Here is a 22,734-nt window from a genome sequence, read left to right as displayed (position 1 = left end):
AGGATTCTGGCGTCGGGATTTTGAACGCCGGGATTTCGACCTCCGGGATTTTGTATCAAATCCTATGTTTGTCTTGATGAATGAGCCATGCAGGAGCATTTTAAGAGAGGAGGAGGCCCGTGTGCAGCCCCCACCGGCAGGTCCCCTCCTCCCTGCCAATAGCAATGCAATATGTAGTGTGTAGTAGGGTCTAAGCACTAGAGTACTCAGACCCTATTGCGCATGCAAAGATCTTCTGAAAAATGGCATGGCGGACTTTTTCTGTTGACCTCGCATCACTGCTGCTGCCAGTGTTGTGGAGTCTGAGCAATAGAGAGCTCAGACTCCACATCGCATGTGCAGGTTGCTGGCGATTTTTGCAGTGCTTCTGTACCTAGGGCAAGTATAAAAAAATGGGTACAGCATATGCGTTGTGGGCCTCCCTGGGACTCAGGGGCACGTGTGCCCCATGCACACTTCACCCATTATAAATACACCACTGGAGCAAAGCACATACACACAGCCATAACAGTAGCACTGGGAATGAATTATTAAATTATATATGGTTGCTTGCAAAAGGACAACAGCTTGTTCTTAATTTTGAGTATGAATACCTACTGTTAAAGCGGTTTTAAAGCAAGAGATGTCAGAGATACTGAGTAAGAATAGATGACCTATGCAAAAACTACTGTAAATCTGATGATGGCACATGACATTTGCTCTTAGCATACTTTGAATTTCAAGAAATACAGTAGTTTGTCTATTTCTGTACTTAAATAAAAATGTAATAATAAGAATGTATTTTTATAATATGGTCTTTAAGATGACATTACACTATACCTGTATATGTACATTATTCTCCCTAGGGTCAGGCATTATCTTGTTGAATTAACTATAGAGTATGGTGTGAGTTCCATAGTGGAATACATGTCATGTGATCAGAAATGCGGAATTGTAGGCGGAGCCAGATGCTTTTTACTTTGGAACTAGGTGATTCATCGCGCCCTACGGGCGCTCTTCACACCGTCGTAAGGGGCTGCGCCCCCTTAATTTGTGAACGTTTGTATATGAGAAATATGGTTAGAATTGTATGAAAGATGCCCTGTATTGCAACTTAGGTGTCCGCGAATCGCAGGAGGGGGGGTCGCGGGGGGTGCCGCGAATTGCAGGAGGGGGGGTTGTGGGGGGGTGGATGCTACGAATCGCGGTAGGGGAGGGATTGCAGAGAATCGCGGGAGGGGGGTCGCGGGGTGGGTTGCCGCAAATCGCGGGAGGGGGGTTACGGGGCGGGGGTTGCGGCGAATAATGGGAGGGGGGGTCGCGGGGGGTGTGCCGTGAATCACGGGAGGGGGGGTCACGGGGTGGGGTGCCGAGAATCGTGGGGGGGGTGTGTGTGTGTGTGTGCCGTGAATCGCGGGAGTGGGGGTTGTGGGGGGGGGGGGGGGTGTGACGCGAATCGCCACAAGAAAAAATCAACACAGAAAGGTCAACACATGTAAATGTTGACATAAGTGTGGCACTTCATTGGTGTCCATGTTGACACATGAGAATGAATATGAAAAAATAAAAAAAAAAACTTCAAAAACTCATGTCAACCTTTTTCATTGTCGACCATAGCCATGTCAGTGTTTTCCATGTGCAATTTAATTCTGGAGCTGCCGCGAATCGCGGGGAGGTGCCGTGAATTGCGGGAGGGGGGGTCGGGGGTTTGGGTGCCGCGAATCACGGGAGGGGGGTTAAGGGGTCGGGGATTGCGGCTAAACATGGGAGGGGGGGTCGCGGGGGTGTGCCGTGAATCACGGGAGGGGGGGTCACGGGGTGGGGTGCCGAGAATCGAAGGGGAGGGGTGTGTGTGTGTGCCGTGAATCGCGGGAGTGGGGGTTGCGGGGGGGTGGGGGGAGGTGACGCGAATCGCCACAAGAAAAAATCAACACAGAAAGGTCAACACATGTAAATGTTGACATAAGTGTGGCACTTCATTGGTGTCCATGTCGACACATGACAATGAATATGAAAATATTCAATAAATGAAAAAAAAAAACTTCAAAAACTCATGTCAACCTTTTTTATTGTCGACCATAGCCATGTCAGTGTTTTCCATGTGCAATTTAATTCTGGAGCTGCCGCGAATCACGGGGGGGTGCCGCGAATTGCGGGAGGGGGGGTCGCGGGGTGGGTGCCGCGAATCGCGGGTGGGCAGGGTTCACAGGGGTTCCGGTGGGGGGTTGCCGCGAATTGCGGGAGGGGGGGGGTCACGGGGGTGCCACGAATCGCGGGAGGGGGGGTTGCGGGGGGGTGTGACGCGAAACGCCACAAGAAAAAATCAACACAGAAAGGTCAACACATGTAAATGTTGACATAAGTGTGCCACTTCATTGGTGTCCATGTTGACACATGACAATGAATATGAAAACATTCAAAAAATGAAAAATACATCTTCAAAAACTCATGTCAACCTTTTTCATTGTCGACCATAGCCATTACAGTGTTTTGCATGTGCCATTTAATCCTGGGGCTGTCGCGAATCGCGGGGGGGGGTTGCCGCGAATTGCGAGAGGGGGGGGTTGCGGGGGGTGGGTGCCGCGAATCGCGGGAGGGCGGGGTTCATGGGGGTTCCGGTGGGGGGTTGCCGCGAATTGCGGGAGGGGGGGTCGCGGGGGGGTGCCGCGAATCGCAGGAGGGGGGGTTGCGGGGGGTGTGACGCGAATCACCACAAGAAAAAATCAACACAGAAAGGTCAACACATGTAAATGTTGACATAAGTGTGCCACTTCATTGGTGTCCATGTCGACACATGACAATGAATATGAAAACATTAAAAAAATGAAAAATAAATCTTCAAAAACTCATGTCAACCTTTTTAATTGTCGACCATAGCCATGTCAGTGTTTTGCATGTGCCATTTAATCCTGGGGATGCTGCGAATTGTGGGGGGGTGCTGCAAATCGCAGGAGGGGGGTCGCAGGGGGGGTGCTGCCAATCGTGCAAGGGGGGGTCGCGGGGGGGTTCTTTTTGCCGCGAATCGCGGGAGGGAGGTCGCGGGGGGTGTTTTTTCCACGAATCGGGGGGGGGGGGGGGGGCGCGGGGGAGGGTTTGCCGCGATTCGCGGGAGGGGGGGGTCGCAGGGTGGTAGTTATGCCGCGAATTGCGGGAGGGGTCGTGGGGGGGTTCTTTTTGCAGCGAATCGCGGGAGGGGGGGGTCGTGCGGGTGTTTTTGCTGCGAATCGCGGTAGGGGGGGTCGCGGGGGAGCGGGTGTTTTTTCCCGCGAATCGCGGGAGGGCGTGCGGGGGGGGGGGGGGAGGTTTTGCCGCAAATCGCGGGAGGGGGGCACTCACCTGGTGGCTGTGGAGTAGCAGTGCTGGGCAACATGGGAAGGCAGTGGGTGTCTGGCACTGTCTGTGGGCTCACTGGGCTGGTTCTCTGTCACATACCTCCCAACATGACCCTCTCCAGGAGGGACACAATGCTCTGTTTCTAGACTTCCCCTTAATGTATGATTGCCATCACCTGTTTTAAACAGGTTAATTTCTCAGAAAGGTGTTCAGCACAGATGAAGGCAATCACACATTAAGAGGAAAGTCCAGGAACAGAGCGTTATAGACACAGACACCCACTTTGAGTGACAGATGTAGCCAAATATATAGATGTACGCCATTTTCTTCAGTTAGAGATTAAAATGTAAAATAGCACTCACATTAAGGCCCTTATTCTGGTTCGTGCGGTACGGCCCGCGTGCGGCCGTACCGCCGATGTTTTCCGTCTGCACATGCGCAGAGGTCAATCTGCGCATGTGCAGGCGAATTCGCCGCACATAACGTTAGTACGCCGCAAAGGGGGCGTATAGGGGCGTGAGGGGCTTCATGCCCTCATTTCCCTATGTATACGCCCCGCGTTTCATGGGCGTTCCCATGCAAACGCGGGGCGTACGCATGGTAATGAGGCCATGACGCAACTCATGGGGGCGGAAAGCTGACGTCGCCGGATGTCAGCTTTCAGCCCCCATACAAGCTACCACACGGACGATTGTCCGTGTGGTCTCAGCTTGCGGGAGCTGCCGCGGCGTGCGGACCTGCCTTCGATGGTCGACGACCATCGAATGCAGGGGGCAGCTCCCACCATGGTGGAGGCGTACGCCTCCACCATTTTTATGCGGATCGGCAGCCGTCCGTGTACGGACGGCCGTGCCGATCCGTCTTGTAGGCGGGGATTCGTCTGGTGCGGTCGGAGCCGCATATGCGGCTCGACCGCACCAACCAGAATAAGGGCCTAAGTGTAAAGCACAGAATGCTTTACACCAGGCATGTCCAACCTGCGGCCATCCAGCTGTTGTGTAACTACAAGTCCCATCATGCCTTGCCACAGTTTTACTTTTAGGGAATGCTAAAACTATGACAACGCATGCTGGGATGTGTAGTTTTACAACAGCTGGAGGGCCGCAGGTTGGACATGCCTGCTTTACATTGAATGCTAGTGTTGCTGTATATTTTTGGCTCAAACCCGCCAAGAAGAGCTGGCTTAGAAAAGAGGCCCATTTGTAAAAATAGCCCATAATATTAATATCACTCATGCCAAACAAACATTACATTAATACCTCCTTCATTCACATTATATCAATACCATATTATAGTATTACAGATGAAGCCAGCCTCAGCCAACCCACCGGGATGCGGAGCATCTCACACACTCCTTGCATCCCATTGCCAAGAAAGGGGTGCACAAGCATCTCGTGTGCGAGCGTCCCATTCAGGTGGATGGGGTGGGGGCGGCACAGACTGGTTGGTGATGGTGATCAGATCACCAGGAGCTGCTCGAATTAGAGCGGCTCCATCTGTATATTAAAGTCACCAAGCACATATACACACACAGGCACACTGTACACATCATATTAATGGTATTGCACACACATGTTCTCCTATATTCGTCTTTAGAAGATTTCCGGAGATGAGTTGAAGTTGGCCCTGTGGATGCAGAGTTGGGTGCTATTTGTCATTAAAATTTGCGCATCATATTGTTCCTGCTCCCATTATACAAACCCACAATTCCCAGTATTAGGCTTTTCTTCCCGGCCACTTTAATCTTTCAGGGGAACGGGGACAACTCAGAAATTGAGAGTCAGTAGGTAAGTATAACACACATATTATGCCTTGCAGCATATTTATGCACACACATATCACACTAATACCATTACACACACATATACTAATTATTTGACATCACACACACACACATATTTTATATTTTCTCTTTCATTCATCCTGGTGACACAGCTCAACCTTGGGATGTAGGAGGGTCCGAAGGAGCCAGGCACCTATGCTAAAGCTTTGAGAGGCAGGCTCCTCCCTTCTGCATCCCAGCATTCCTCAGTTCGTTTTAGGTGTCCACAGGAGTGGGTGCTATGCTGAAGGTCTGCTGCGGCAGAAATTGAAAGAGTAGCTAGGGTGTTTTTTTATTAATTTTTTCACTTCAGTTAGTAATAAAAGAATAGTGCCTGCGCTGGCTGTTCCAAATAATTGTATCAGACGTTTCTCAAAAATTAACAACAATTTATTAAAAACACTCAAATATAAGTAAAAATCACACTAAGCATGCAAATGACTTAAAGTCCATGTTATGGGGTATATTAATCACTGGGATAGCGATTGTGCATAGAATAGCTGAGAATAATAAGGTGCTGTGAGATTATATTACCATCCTGGTCTGTCTGGAAGATGTTTGTTTAACCAGATGTGGTATCACAGTCCTGAATGTGCCCTATTGTGGGCAGGGGCTTGATCTCTCCCCTCAGAAGATTGTGTCCTTTGGAGACTGGGATTTAGGGATCATGCAGATATCCCAATAGCTGGAACTCCAGTTTTTTCTAGGAAGGACGTCTGTGGGTGGTAAGTGGCTGTGTCCCTTGTTTTAGTAGCAAAGTTCAAACGACCAGATTGTGGATGGGTCTTAATTAGGGAGATGCAGGGTCTCAGTCACCGAGTCTCAGCAGCACAATTGGGGTGTATTTGAAAGGCTAAACGCGTTTCCCCGGATCTAACCTCTGGCTTCTTCAGGAGCAAGTGTAATTTTCACTTCAGTTAGTGCAGGCACAGTGTGAGGCTTCACGGGGAAGTTTCCTCACACTGACAGTGCAGCAGGGGCTGACAGAAGCGCATCCTGTCAGCTCCCTGTGTACTGAGAGACGCTGTCTGGTCTCTCTGTACAGCATTAAAAACCTCCTCACTAGAGGGGTTTTCCTGGACCCTGGGGGACCCCGGAGCCGACTTCCTGCATAGGGGGGACCTTGGGTGACGCTCACCCCGCAATGGCGCCCGTCATTTTGGAAGGCTTTACAGGCTGAACTCTGCGGAGTTTGCAGCCTCTTACAGGAGCTCAGCAGAGCTGGGCGATTCCATGTGATCCTCAGTGAAGGGGAGTCACAAGGAAGGGAGAAACTAACAGTGGGAGTGGCTCACAGGGGGAAAAAAGGCACTAAAGACCCGCTGTAGCATGGACTTTGGTCTCTTCCCTCACTCTGTGTTTGGCGCCCTTTCACTTTCACTGTGCGGCAGAGCTGGAAGGAGAGGAATGTTCCTGCTGACAGAGTGATTTGTTTCTCCAGAGGCGATGCCATCCTGCAGAGGGTCATACAGCAGACAGCTAAGTACACTGTTTATATTGGCTTTGTACTGATGACTGACTTCCTTGCACTGTGGTTATTAAGCATAACTGAAAGGCCAGGGTAATTAACTGCAGATGGACCATGGGGACATTTGCCCTTTATGCGAGTCTGTGCCAAGTGGAGCGCAAGCCCAGAGGGCTGAGCAGCCAGAACTTGCGTGGGCTGTTGCAAGGGGACCCTGCTTTTCTGCAAGTAATGTAGGATACTGCTTAAGGGGTACAGAGATTTAATACACTCATGGAGCAGTTTACTAAGGAGTCTGAGGGCTATCCCAGGTTTTCCTTATCATCCCCACCTGTCCCTAATGTGGAATCAGAGGAAGAAAGGTATTGTGTAGAAGATATAGCAGGGGATCAGAGAGAAGAGGATGTATCTGTCCCTGGTGTGGATGATTTGATCATCGCAGTTAGACAAGCCTTGAATTTATCTGAATGGGATAAAGCCCCACAGCAGGGTGTGTTTAAGAGACAGCGCAGGGACACAGTCAAGTTCCCTTTGGAGGAAGGCATGCAGGAATTGCTGGGAGGTGCGTGGAAAACGCCAGATAAAAAGCCTCTTATGCCCAGACATTTTCTAATTTTATAACCATTACCGGAAGAACATGTAAAATTGTGGGAGACTGTTCCACTGGTCCCAACGTTTTGCCTTGTCAGGTCAGGATCCCTAGGTTCTCAATGTGGTTTCCCAGGGATACAAGATTAACCTGAAATGGGCTCCTCCAAGGAGATTTCTCCCTACGCTCTTAACCAGGGAGGCAAGCTTAATAAAAGCCCTTTTGGGGGCGGCGAGATCCCTCCTGGAAAAGGGCGTGGCGGTACCAGTACCGCGGGAGGAAAGGAAGAAGGGGCTTTACTCCATTCTCTTCTTAGTTCCCAAACTGGATCAGTCATTCAGACCAATCCTAAACCTAAAGTCTCTTAATTTGAACTTGTGGGTGGATCACTTCAAGATGGAGTCCTATAGATCAGTATTGTTGAGCCTGGAGCTGGGAGAATTCCTTGCGTCCATGGACATTCATTTGCAAATTTCTATATGCGAAGAACATCAATGTTTGCTGTGTTTCAAAATAGGCAATATGCATCTGCAGTTTCGAGCTCTACCCTTCGGGCTGGCTACAGCTCCGAGGGTGTTCACCAAGATAATGGCAGTAAAGGCAGCTGAGCTCAGGCTTCAGGGAATTGTGATTATTCCATATCTGGACGACCTGTTATTCAAAGCAGAGTCAGCGGAGAAGTTGCAGGTGAATCAAAGACAATTCAATTTTTGCAGAGTCATGGGTGGATTTTGAATCTACAAAACCCCATATTTGCCCTACTTAGAGGCTCCAGTTTTTGGGAGTGCTTCTGGAAACTCATCTCCATCGAGTGTTTCTACCAGAGACCAAAGCTAGGGACATACAGTATGTCAGCTAGTTTGGAATGTTTTACAGGCGAACAGTCCATCAGTGTGGCATTGCTTGAAACTCCTAGGCAAGATGGTGGCAACCTTTGAAACCCTTCAGTACGCCAGATACCATACCAGGCCATTCCAATGGAACATCCTGGCATGTTGGTCGGGAAATTCCAAGACCATGAAAACAGAAAGTGTTCTCTTGACTGCGGAAACGAGGTCTTCCTTACTGTGGTGGGCGGATGTGGAATCCCTACAGAAATAGTTGTATGTGACAATTTACAGGCACCAGAGATTCAGTAAAAAACATAAAAATTTATTTTGACAAATAACATATATTCACATATAATAAAAAGATGTATTGAAGATGAATCCTTATCCCTAAGGGTATTTGGAGCCAGCAAGGGATGGAAAAACGCAGGAATGCCGTCCGGAAGTGCACCCTGCTATGGCCTCAAATATCTTAGCACTGGTCAGGTTCAGTCTAGTGGTAGTCCAATCAGTCTCTGCTGCCAACGCGTTTCGAGCATCAGGTGCTCTTCTTCTTCTTTTTACTGAATCTCTGGCGCCTGTAAATTGTCACATCCAACTATTTCTGCAATATCCCAGGGTCGTCTGAGGGAGACCTTAAGTGACAACCCTAAGGCAGCCTGAAAAAGAGCGCAGGACAAGTGGTACTCAAAATCTACTATTCACAACCGTGGAATCCCTACAGTTGGGGCATTCCCTTCAGTCATGGGAGTGGCTGGTTGTTACCACCAATGCCAGTCTCGGGCTGGGGTGCTGTAGCCCTGGAGTCGAGATTACAGGGCCTGTGTTCCAGGGAGCAATCAAAGTTGCCAATCAATGTGCTGGAATTGAGGGCAGTTTGGAAACAACTGGTACAGGTGGAAAGAATGTTGAGGGGTTCTCCCATTCGAATCCAAACAGACAATACCACGGCTGGGGCTTACTTGAACCATCAGGGGTACTCGCAGCAAAATGACGATGAAAGAAGTTACCAGGATTTTTCAATGGGCAGAGGAAAATGTTCCGGCCTTGTCTGCTGTGTTCATTCCAGGAGCTCGGAATGTGGAAGCGGATTTCCTAAGCAGAGAGGACCTCCTGGAAGGAGAATGGGGTCTATACCCAGAGGTGTTCCAGGAAATAGTGAATTTTTGGGGAATGCCGGATCTGGATTTGATGGTGGTTTGCCACAATTGCCAGGTGCAAGGTTCTGTGCTAGAACCAGAGATCCATTAGCATGGGCAGTGGATGCCATGACAGTGCCCTGGAATTTCGAGATGGCCTATGTCTTCCCACCATTTCCCATGATTCCTCGGATCCTCAAGAGGGTGAGGACACAGGGAGCATGTGTCATACTGATAGCTCTGGACTGGCCAAGGAGATCTTGGTATTCCAACATTCTGAGATTGTCGACACAGTCATGGCTTCTGCCGCTCTGACCAGATCTTCTCAGGCAAGGTCCATTCTTTCATCAGGACCTTCCTTGGCTCAATTTTACGGCCTGGCTCTTAAAACCTCCATTATAAAGAAGAAATGGTTTTCAGATAAGGTTATACGCACCATGACTAGTGCAAGGAAAACAGTTTCTGCGGCTAATTATTACAGGGTTTGGAAAACCTACATTACATGGTGTGAGAGACAGAAGGTCCACACATCTAGATTCAAGATTTCAAGGCTGTTGGAGTTTTTGCAGGATGGATTCTCATCAGGGCTGAGTCTTCAGTCTCTTAAAGTGCAATTGTCAGCTTTATCTATTTTCTTTCAGAAAAAGGTGGCTTTACTGCCATGAATGCAGACTTTTCTTCAGGGGGTTACTCGGCTGAAGCCTCCCTTTAGGCAACCGGTGGCCCCTTGGGACCTATCTTTGGTGTTATCTGTTCTACAGAAACCACCGTTTGAACCATTAAGGTTGGCTGACCTGAAGTTTCTTACTTGGAAACTGAACTTTTTGTTGGCTATTGCTTCTGCTAGAAGGGATTCAGAGTTAGGAGCCTTATCTAGTACGTAGGTCTCAATTTTTGGTTTTCCAATAATAGGGCTGTGTTGTGAACAGTTCTTATTTTTTGCCAAAAGTTGTTTCCTCATTTCATTTAAACCAGGAAATTGTTATTCCGGTGTTTTCTCTAGAGTGAAGGAATTTCGTAAGACTGATCTTTTACTGGTTTTGTATGATGTACAAAAAAGGGTCTGGCCAGCTTCTAAGTAGACCATTGCTCGTTGGTTAAGGTCGGTTATTGCTTATGCCTACACTAAAGTGGGCACACCAGTACCCTCCAGAATCAATGCTCATACCATCAGGTCGGCTGCTACCTCTTCGGCTGTGCGCCACGGGGCTTCGGCAGATCAAGTTTGCAGGGCTGCCACTTGGTCCTCGTTCACACATTCACAAAATTCTAGAGGTTCCATCAGTTCGCATTGGAGGATGCATCATTCGGGCGAGCAGTGATGAGAACTGCAGACCTGAGCGTACCCTCCCAAAGGACCGGCTCTTGAACATCCCAAAGTTGAGCTGTGTCACCAGGATGAATGAATGAGGAAAGGGGATTTTTGTAAGAACTTACCGTTCAAGTCCCTTTCTCTGATTTTATCCTGGTGACACAGCGATTCCTCACTTTACGCTCAGTACTTATTTTATTTATTAACAGTTTCTTATATAGCGCAGCATATTCCGTTGCGCTTTACAATAGCAGACAGTGACACAACAAAACAGGGTATTTACAGACAGTCAAAATGTAGGAGGGCCCTGCTTGCAAGCTTACAATCTATAGGGAAATAGGCATTGATACATAAGGATAGATACTGTATTCTTTATTGCATCGATTCCACCAGAATGCAAGGTTCTATGACTGGTTCTGGAATTTGATAAGCTTGCCTGAAGAGATGAGTCTTCAGGGAACGCTTATAGGTTTGGAGACTGGAGGAGAGTCTTATTGTGCTTGGGAGGGCATTCCACAGAGTGGGTGCAGCCCGAAGAAAGTCCTGCAGTCGGGAATGGGAGCGGGTAATGAGTGTGGATGAGAGACGCAGATCTTGGGAGGAGCGTAGAGGTCGTGTTGGATGATATTTTGAGATAAGAGAAGATATGTATGTTGGTGTAGTTTGGTTTATGGCTTTGTGTGTAAGTAAAAGAATTTTGTATTGAATACGGTAGAATACAGGTAACCAATGAAGTGACTGACAGAGTAGCTTTGCAGACGATGAACGTCTGGCTAGGAAGATTAGCCTTGCAGCTGCATTCATAATGGACTGTAGTGGTGAGAGTCTGTATTGGGGAAGGCCAATAAGGAGACTATTGCAATAATCAATGCGTGAGATGATGAGAGCATGGATTAGAGTTTTTGCAATGCCGTTTCATATGTTGTCATGTTAAAATGGTTAATTGATTGTGCATATTAATATGTTCAGGGGTTGTACTGAATTAATGTATCCTAGTGTGCTCTAGAAGTTGTACTGAGGAATGCTGGGATGCAGAAGGGAGGAGCCTCCCTTCTTAAAGCTTTAGCATAGGTGCCTGACTCCTTCCGACCCTCCTACATCCCAAGGTTGAGCTGTGTCACCAGGATGAAATCAGAGAACGGGATTTGAACGGTAAGTTCTTACAAAAATCCCCTTATAACCATCTTACATACACACTACAATACCATTCAGCATACAAAACATTAATATCAGCACAAATACACATACTGTACATTATATATGGACCTTGACAAACATATGGTGGTTTATACTGTATAATGTGGGAGTACTTATGCTACTTGTTTCCTAGCACGGCGCCCATCGCATTGCATACCATAAGGCATACGATGGTATGCGATGCGATGTGATGCGATACAGTGTTAGCCGGTGTTATACAATTTTAAATTGTATACCATCGAATTGTATGCAATTGTACAATTTTAAATTGTATACCATCGAATTGTATGCCAGGGTATACGATTTTAAATTGTATAAGCACCCTAATGGGTGTTTTCAATGCTAAATGCGCCCCCTATAAGATAAATAATTGTATAAGCACCGTTATAGGTGCTTACAATGTTAAAAGTACCCCCACGCCACCTGTACTATCAACGCCAACCCAAAGTGCGGCGAGCGCAGCGAGCCCGCGAGGGGCGGCGGTACACGTCCTCCGACCTTTTCATACCCCCACTATCCACGTCAGCGTGGAGTTGACTTTATATAGTGTGGTGAGCTCAGCGAGCCACCGAGCCCGAAGCGTGGCAAGGGGACGCGGAATACATGTGAAGTAATGCTCGTCCCTGCACGGGGCTCGCTGCGCTCGCCACGCTTCGTGGCTCGGTGGCTCGCTGCGCTCACCACACTATATAAAATCAACTCCACACCGACGTGAATAGTAGGGGTATGAAAAGGTCGGAGGACGTGTACCGCCGTCCCTCGCGGGCTCGCTGCGTTCGCCACGCTTCAGGTTGGCGTTGATAGTGGCGGTGGCGTGGGGGTGCATTTAACATTGTAAGCACCTATTAAGGTGCTTATACAATTAAAAATTGTATATACAATTTAAAATCGCATCGCATTGCATTGTATGCTTTTGTACTGTATGCCATATACAATGATATACAATTTTAAATTGAAAAAAATGCCATATGACTGAATATCGTGGGCGCCGTGCTAGGAAACAAGTACCTTGCTTATATATATAGCGAATATATAATAAATGGAAAATTGTTTTATCACAGAACTATAGACATATGAAAACCATTCTGTCCACCTACCACATCCTTCAACACTACATGGACATCCCCAGTCATGCTTGCCATGGCCCAATCATATTAAACCCTCCACACCCACATTATGCCACCCAGGAGTGAAGCTGGACATTCTGACATTCTGTGCAAGGATTCAGCTCAATGAAATTTTTGTAGGATGAACTTAAATGTTGATGTATCAAGTAGTGAAAAGAGTGAAAAAGCGAACTAGTAGAGAAATATACCAGAGCAACCAATCAGCTTTAAGGAAGTATTTATCAAGTGCACTGTATAAAATGATAGTTACTGTAGAGTAGATGCCGACTTGGTAATATGGGCTTGTCCACTGGTACACTTCTTCGCTCAGTAGCATGACAGTTAGTAGCATGACAGTTAGGGGCTGATTGGGTGTTTGTTTATCACTCCATTTTTTTCACTTTTAAAGCTTAGTACATTGTTGTCAACATTGTTGTCGACTCTGACCTGTCCTTTGTTCCCCACATTCAATCTGTCTCCAAATCATGTTACATGCATCTAAAAAACATATCCAAAATACGACCGTATCTCACACAAGACACTACTAAATCTCTTATCCATGCACTCATTATATCCCGCATTGACTATTGCAATAGTCTCCAAACTGGTCTTCCCAAGAACAGACTCTCGCCACTGCAATCCATTTTAAATGCTGCTGCTAGGCTGATCTTCCTTGCAAGACGCTCATTGTCTGCTGATCCGCTCTGCCAGTCCCTCCATTGGTTGCCTGTATATTACCGTATTCAATATAAAACACTTCTACTTGCATATAAAGCTATTAACCATACTGCACCAGCATATATCTCTGCACTTATCACAAAATATCTCCCATCTCGACCACTCCGCTCTGCACAAGATTTGCGTCTCTCATCTGAGCGGATCACTAGCTCCCATTCACTATTACAGGACTTTCATCGGGCTGCTCCCATCCTATGGAATGCCCTTCCATGCACAATTAGACTCTCCGCTAGCCTCCAAACTTTCAAGCGTTCCCTGAAAACTCACCTCTTCAGGCAAGCCTATCATATTTAAGTTCTACACGCATAACCCTCTGAGGCACTTATGTATTATATAGCTTCCCTTCTGGACTTGTAACTTGGTGGGACTGCTATGCTATTACTGATGCCTGTCCTTGTGTTTCCCTCCTATATACCTAATTGATTGTAAGCTTGCAGCAGGGCCCTCTAACCTCCAAGTCTGTCTGTTACCCAGTTTGTTTTATCACTGTCTACTATTAATAAATAAATTGTTGCACAGTATATTTCTACTTTTCTATGCGGAAATTTATAAACCTGCTCTGTGTTGTTTTTTGTGAGAAAAATGTCCAAGTAGAGGAAAGTGGTATTCCATTATTTATGCACACTTATTATCTGATATAAAAGGTACATTTTATATGTCTGTTCACTAAATTCACTATATATTCACTAAAAAATGACAGCGCATTATTGTATTGTATTGTGTTGTATGCATTGAATAACTGAAAAAATGTCAGGTTGGGGCAAAATCCATGACTTGCCATTATGAGAATGTGTACAAAGACTTCAAGTATTAATTGCTAAGCTGACATGAGCTATGTTTTGTAACCATATCAACATTTTAATTTGCAAGAAATCTATATATATAGAAGATAACATTACCCTGATGGTATTAATACTCACTACAATACTCACTACAATCTGCACAATATAAAATACAGAGCAATTGAATTTGCCAAGAACACAACATTATCTATTATAACCATACTGTACAATAAAGTCATCATTGGGCTTAAAGAGTATTGAGATGTATTTCAATTAGCAAATGTCTACATGATCCACAGTGCTTTGCATCTGTCAAATTCTGTTTTGTTGTTTTTATGTTATCATAAGAGGTCAATAGATTTTTTTGTTATCAATAAGAGTATCCTTCAAGTCCTCTTTGTCTTTACTTTCAGGTTTGGATTTATAATTCATAAAGATGAGCCAGCACTTCTAAAAATCGATTTGGAAACCATGTCCTACATCAAGACAGTTAGCTTAAAAGACTATAACTGCATCCCTCAATTTCTAGCCTACACTCACCTTGGAGGATATTACTTTATACGCTGCAAGCCTGATACAACAGGAGCTATTCTTCCTCAGGTGATAGTAGATAGTGTAACTGATACTGTCATTGGATATAACAAGGATGTGACTGGCACTCCTTACATCTCTCCAGATGGACACTACCTTGTCAGCATTGATGATAAAAAAGGAGTAATGAGAGTACAGTTAATTACAATTCAAGGGGAAATTCAGGACTTATTTGACATTCATACTAATCTACATATATCTGATGTGGCCTTTCAATCATCATTTATAGAAGCTCATCAATACAATGTCTATGCAAGCTCCAGCACACAAACTGATGTGCTCTTTGTAGAGCTCTCATCCGGAAAAGTGAAAATGATAAAGAGCCTTAAGGAACCAGTGAAATTAGAAGAATGGCAGTGGAGCTCTAAAAATCGAATTATCATTGAGAGTGGCCTCTTTGGACAATACTTAATGACACCCTCCAAGGAATCCCTGTTTATTTTAGATGGACGACTCAACAAATTAAACTGTGAGATCACCGAAGTTGAAAAAGGCAACACAATCGTGTGGGTTGGGGAAGCATAAGAATTTCAATTTAGGTTTTCAATGTTTTCTCTACTTTTTCTTTAAAATGAACATAATGTTCTTCTTTTCAACAGTTAAGCTTTTGCAACTTTATATATTTTAAAATAATTTTGCAAAGCCAGGAATAATTCCACCTCCCCATACATTGTTTACTAATTAGCTAAACAAATTGTAAAGTTTTTGTAATTTTCATAAAATGATGCCTAAAGAAATAAAAATAGTAATCTTATCAACAGGGGAAAATAACAATTTGAATTTATCTATTAACAAGTTGTTTCTGTTTGATTGGTCAAAAAGAAAAAATATGCCCTAATTAAAAGATTTCTGTCCCATATTCATTCGTGCCTTGAATGGAATATTTTATAAGAAACTAACAAAAAAAACGGAAAAAGCATAACCATAAATGATTCTTTGGAAACTTTTTGTGACAGAGAATATGTATTTAGTTGTCAGTTGGAGCCCACATTTTTAGTATATTGATTTTTTTTAGTTCTTAGTGTTAAACATACTACACTTATTCATATAATAGGTTTATTAAAATAGGATTTACATATTTCAAGTATCAGGGTCTGATTTCAGGTTTAACAAAATGTTATGTTTAATATAATGTTCATTATTTCTATTCTGTCTTTAATTATATTCTATTTTCTGCAGTTATATATGCCAATAGCTTTATGCATTCCGAATTACATTATCCAATTTCTGAGAGATAGCTCTAACTTTTTTTGAGTCAGTATTTTTTCATTTTTTTCATTTTGACTTGCAGCATTCTAAAGAACAACATAAAGTTCTAATTACAGATACAGTACACTACATATAGAAACAATTAAACATTTATTTTGTACCATATTAGTAAAATTTCTTTCTAAATTTCAAAATTTTATTTACACAGAAAATTGACTTCCTAAAATCTGACACTCCTTGCAAAAATATTTCTGTGTGTTATACCAATGTAAGCCTGCCTTTTGAGTGAGAGTTCCAACAATATCAATTCCTAAATCATACAATTTTAATGACATTTAAAGTATATATCATTAAAAAAATAATCATATACTATCCAATTCTATTGTAAAGAGTCATAAAAGGATAAATCAAATTGCTAACATATTACTGTTTTAAAAATAGTGAAACATGTTTTATATATTTTTATCATTGATTCAAGTGAAAAAAATCTGCATTCATAAAGTACATTTTAATCAAATCTACACATAATTACAGTGTTTCTCTTTCAGTAATATACAGTACATTTTTTATTTTACCAAACCTTTTTTTATTGTGTTCTCCCATTTTTTTGGATTCATCACTCTCATTTGCCCCTGCCGAATGTTTGTGAAAAATGAGAAAATGAGATAAGAGCACTAAAAGAGACCTACAGTATGGTTCAATTCCAAAACACTATAGAGTTCCGCTTTTTTCATTTTTCAGAGGGAACGTCAACTGTTCACTTTTTTTTAACAACATATCACCTACACAGATTTATTTTTAAGGCAGCTGTTAGTGTTTAAAACAATATGGGAGCTACTTTTCTGTGCATGCCAATGCATCTGAGATTGAAACTTTAGCACTTGTCACTTGACATTCAGACTTAGATTCCCCCATGGAAAACAGAAAGCATCAAACAGGAAGAACATTGTCTTACAATATATTGTTCTTAGAAAATACTGCATGGTTAAATGTCAGTGAGTATAGTGGTGACACAAGACCAGGGTTTTACTAGCTAGGTAAATACATACGGTGTTTGATAGGAGAATTGGTGAGAAAGTGCTCAAACAAAATGTAGATAGTGTAACTAGTGAAGGGATTGATGAACTGTTATATATTGCTATATCTTTGGTGATGACACAAAAAACACAGGCAAAAATAATTGGATAACAATCAGAGAGAGTCTGGGATCATATATCTGTTTGTATTGGCCCTAATTCCTGGAGAGATTTAATGCATCAACAAACAAATATTTTTGATGTAATAAAATAGTTCAATGTGTATTGGGCTATGTGATATATTTTGTTAACTTTCATCATGCTAATTTTCATAATTTCAATATACTTGGCATGACATAATTAACCATTGAATCCATCATTAGTTCCAGTACAAGCATCCCTAACCTAGAGACTAAGTTCATCCCAATCGCCCGGAGGCAAGTTTAGGTTTGGTGCCTAGGCTCCTCCTTAAAAAAAACAACTGAAAAATATTCAAAATTCATGGTCAGACTCGTGTACATTCCGGTGTAGCATCACTTGCTGCACAACAGGTTAAGTGGTACCATATGGGAGCCGTCCTGTCTGTCCCCTATTACAGATGTTAGCCTGACTCTAGGATAGAGCCAATGTACTATGCTAGTGCACATCAGAACTCCATTGGAAGAGCAGTGGAACCCACTGTGAACCACACAAATACTTCTGTACATGCAGGTGCCCCTTCAGGGCTTGGAGCTTGGAGGCTTGCACCTCCATTGCCTCTAGGAGATATGCCCCTTCCCTAACCTTAACTCCCCTAATGTAGGCTCATTCAAACCTTTCCCCTTGTGCCTAACCCTCTCCTCCCATAGCTCACCCATAACCCTCTACTGCTGCAGCTTTACTCTTACCCATTGTCCCTTACATAAGGTTGACATTTCACATGACAACAGTGTGATCATGTTGACATTCTGCAGCTCTTTTAACAGTGTCTACATCATAACTGTCCACATTGTGGTGTCAGCATTATTAAAATTGGTGTTGTAAATGTTGATATCACTACAACATACTGTTTTGGGTAATGCCATCCTTCATCAATATTCTGTATACAGTATATTAGATATAAATACAAATTTAAATATTTATAGGTGAACCTGTAATTTCCTTCGCCATATTTAAATATGTTGATCTTGATCTGGTGCTTGAAAATGGGGGGGTGGGTAGTGGAGATTTTAAATTTTACTAAATTTTATTATAATGTAACAAATTAATTAATGACATATTAGCATGAGACTGGAGCTATAGATTATGTTGTATGTATGTGTGTGTGTGTGTGTGTGTGGGTGTGTGTGTGTGTGTGTGATGGGGGGAGGGGTTACAACAAATCAGATTGCTCTCTTCCTGATTGTCTATCTAAGTGTTTTGTGTCAGGTTTTGGCATTTCATGTTATTGTCTTTTTTCCTGTCAAGCTCCTTTTAGCTCTCACCCAAAGGCCACATTCTAAGGGTTTTTCTGCCTGTTCAATTGAGTTCATTATAGTCAGTAATCAGATACAGATGTTTTCTTCATTTGTGTGGACTACCTGTTATACTATTCTGGTGCAATAAAATAAATGTGAGTCTCTTACATTTTCTTCTAGTGAAGATTGTGTTCACAAGTTTAATGTATTGTCAACAGGTGTGTGCCCATGTTTTAATATTATTTAGTACTATCCATTAAAATGAGATTTGATGCAAATTTTATACATAAGAACATAATACAGAAATGCCATTCTTTTGATTTCCACAATGAGGTAGTATGAGATGGTCCTAACAACATTGTGTCTTTTTCCAGTGAAGGAATAGAAAGGAAATTATGAAAGATAATTAAGTAACCATTCAATATTCTCACTACAACACAATTGACGTTTCATAAATATGTATTTTACAATTTGGAATAGCGGTGCAAAAATGGGTATCTTATAACTCTTAACTCATAACTTTCCATTCTCGTGTCCTGCAAAATGCGATCAAGCACTTGTTTTCATATATAGTCATACTGTATATCTAAAAAGATGGTAGTAAATTTTTTTTTTAAATATGACATTAATTTTGCAAGTCAGGATGTTGCAAGAATGAGCTCTGCTCTTAACTGTATTTATCTGTTAAATAGTTACATTAATCTGTTCTCTACTATACTATGCCACAATCCAAATAATAATACTTGTTGTTATTTTGTAAAACAGCAGTGTGGCTTGATGTGAAGATAATCACTATACGCTGCAGTGAGAATTACTGTATGTTTTCTTGTAGTTCCATTGGTCATGTTAGATTTGCTCCAAGTTTTCGTGGAACTAATTGATATACATTAATAATTTGTTATGAGATTCAAAAACACATACTTAATATGTATATTTATTTTTTACTAGAAAGGTAGCACTATCATACTTAGAACAGATCTGTGTTTAAGAACAGTCAATTGGTTAATTCGTGTTAAATACCTCTAAAAAAAAATCATTCTAATTTAAAGAATAAGTATAAAAAATAGCAGAGGTGGAGGTACAACACTATATATAAGTGCATACAGTATGTAACGGAAAGGTGATAGTATACAAACCATCAATGGGAAAACGTAATATGTGAATTACCGTAAGCATAAGTTTTGAAAAATCATGAAAAATACACTACAGTATATGAAAAAGGTCTAACTTAAAAAGAAATTGGAAGTTCAATACTGTTTTTCCCACATACTGTATATTGCAGGATTGGAAGGCTACTAATATTTATGCACCATACTCCATATAGAATAATAGAGGTTAAATAAAAATGTTAATTAGTACAGAATGTGAAATAGCACAATTCAATTCAATCAATTTAGGATTGGTGAAAAATGTAATGATGAGCATGCATTTGGAGGATTAAGAACTTTCTCATACTTATTTATGTATCATTAGGTTCTATTATGTATGTTATATTATTTTGTTTGCTTAACTACTACTGTGCTTTCACAGATATGTCTTCCCATTTTTTGAGACATAAATACTAAGGAATCTTTTTTCCTCCTACCTTACCCAGAAAACATAATTTGTATCATGTATTGTCTTGCCAATGAGTACTTAAATAGATACTGTCTCTTGGTCACTTGACAAAGGAGGTTTAACATATACATATATGTGTATAGACAACCACCCTCATAGTTTCCTCTACACTAGATATACCCCTGTGGTTGGTCCGCTATATTATCTGTTTATTAGGGGATCAATGACAAAAATCTGTAACCGAAGGTTCAAGGAACAATCCAAGTTATGCCAAAATTTGTGCCCACCAAAGCAATAGCCAAAGCACATTTTCTACAAAACCATAAGCCAATAAAACAATTGCTCCAGGAGATCATATCTACACTTGCCCCTAGAGATAACATATTTTTACATTGATTCAGGATTTCAGATTGCTAAACCACACTCGGCTCCATGCCAGGCATGTTCCCTATGGCCTAAACAGTAGGAAAGATGCAATACAGTATATGAATGAAGCAGTCTGAAAAGAAAAGTTAGTTGGGCTGTCAGAATAAAGAGATTAAAGAGATTCCTCTATCCCTCATTACTTGCTGTGCAGACTAGAAGAATCCTCCCTGGGAAGAACATATTCCATGAACAGTCATTATATTAAATACTGTTTCCCATAAGAGCATCACGATGTAGTAAAGCAGACAAAAATAATATCATGTGACCTGGTGTCTGGTGGGCTTGATCTTAATTGTTAACAAATGTTTCAATTTTGATTTAAAACCAATAATACGGTATGACTATTAGGAACTGGGCAGTAAAATAGTGCTCAGAATGCTTAGGAGTATCATATATGAAAGTAGATATAAGAGTTGTGTGCTAAATCTCTCTAGAACCATAGGCTATTTATTGGACTAAAGTCTATGTTAGCATTAATATAAAAAATCCTTTTTTCCTTTTTTAGCTTTTAAGTATATTTACCTTTCATAGATTACCATTGTGAATTAAAACCTTGTAAATTGCGTACAATTTGTGTTACTTAGTCAGTCTCTTTTACATCTTTGTTATGTTATTAACACCATGTTGATGTTCTGTATGTAACAATGCTTGAAAGAGAATAAACCCTAATGTTTTAAGCAATTGTCCAGCTTTGTGAGTACCTACAGTGTATGCTGCAATTCAGTTCGCAGTACCATTTCCTTCTGTATAATAATTCATGCGGTGTGTTTAAAGTTTGCATTATATTTCATGGGTTCATTCATTCTAATGTTCTACTCTTATGCTAGCAGCATGTGAGCCTGCTGCGCTTACGATGAATCATAGTCTCAGCTTTTGCAGAAGTACTAATAGGGTTCATCTGTCACTTATAATGACCTAATGGGGCTTTTCAGTTTATGCATGATTCACCAGTAATGTTATTCTCTGTTTGTGTACTATTTAGTCTTATAGTCAATGAAAAAAAAATATTGTAGATAAACTTGTGGAATGTAAATAATAAAAATTAGTTCATACCAGACTGTGTCCTTGAGGGAACAAAACTAACAAAAAATAAATTTCTATTGTATTAAATGCATTAAGACATTAATAAACACTAACAGATTTTTCAAAAAATAAATAATGTTAGGCGCCATCTGATTTTAGGTTTGAACTAATTAAAATTGAAAAAAAAAATTTCAATTTGTTCCAAATCTTGATGAATAGTTTTGTTTCACACCAATGAAGAAATGTTATAGAGTTGAAAGTAGAAAATTAGTCATAATAATAATACATAAAATAATGGTGCTTTATAAAGACTCAATAGTATTTAATTGTGCTAATAGTTTGAATGAAACTATGACACTATATTGTTTATTATTGTTTATTGTTTATACTGTATACTGTTTACTTGTTACCCACCTGGCTGCTGCACAGCAAACCGAAAATGCAATGCAATGCAATCCTGCTGACTTCAACTGACCAGTTTGACTTTTGCAACTCACCTGAATTAAATACATCATAGGTTTCTATTACACAGACTTAGGGGCCGATTCAAACCCATTAGTTTGGGTCTGAATTCGATCACGTCCCCGATGTTCGGTGTTTGTGCATGTGCAAACCCCGGGAGTACATCTCTTCATCAAGTTTCATACTCGCCGAGCCATTCCTTTGAGGAGGGGAGGTAAGGGGGCAGCCGGGGGGCGGCAGCAGGGGAATGCTCAGCATTTTTTGGGCATGTCCATAAAAATACTGGGAATTCCCCTGCACACGCAGGCATGGCAATGCCTGCTTGGGGCGGGTGGCTAATATCACATGATGTCAGCGCCTGCCCCGATTTCAGTTTTTGGCGGGAATTATAAAGTAGTCTTGTCTGACTTATTAGCGAACAATGGAGAAATCAATCGATAGTGAGCAGCCATCGAATGATTTCTCTTCCATTCAACCAAATGCTAGTGGATGTGTATGTGAACACATCCACTCACATGGTAAAGACTCCAGGTGGCGGGCGAGTGTTCAGAAATGAGCATTTAACTGGCACTATATGCAGCCTAGCGAACAGGTCTGAATCAGGCCCATTGTTGATATTATGGTGCCAACGCATTGCATTGTACATTGAAGGTATCATTATGCAAACCAGCTTTGGCTGCAGCCCATAGAAGCCAAACAGGCATCCCGGAGGGAGGGATCACCTC

The 22,734-nt window shown here is 42.3% G+C and overlaps 1 protein-coding gene across 2 annotated transcripts in view; it reads left to right on the top strand.

The window, feature by feature from the left end:
* The window catches only part of FSTL5 (follistatin like 5), a 644,560-nt gene extending 623,359 nt beyond the window's left edge, over nucleotides 1-21,201 (top strand). For both annotated transcript variants that reach the window (XM_083172689.1, XM_083172698.1), the window contains one exon: nucleotides 14,703-21,201. In XM_083172689.1, the coding sequence (XP_083028815.1) occupies nucleotides 14,703-15,405 (703 nt within the window). In that variant the 3' untranslated portion in view covers nucleotides 15,406-21,201. The remainder of the gene's footprint in view (nucleotides 1-14,702) is intronic.
* The last annotated feature ends 1,533 nt before the right edge of the window (nucleotides 21,202-22,734 follow it).

The sequence above is a fragment of the Crinia signifera genome, chromosome 1, assembly GCF_055691185.1.
Source record: "Crinia signifera chromosome 1, ASM5569118v1, whole genome shotgun sequence".
Lineage (NCBI taxonomy): Eukaryota > Metazoa > Chordata > Amphibia > Anura > Myobatrachidae > Crinia > Crinia signifera.
This window is presented reverse-complemented; position numbering and strand designations above follow the sequence as displayed.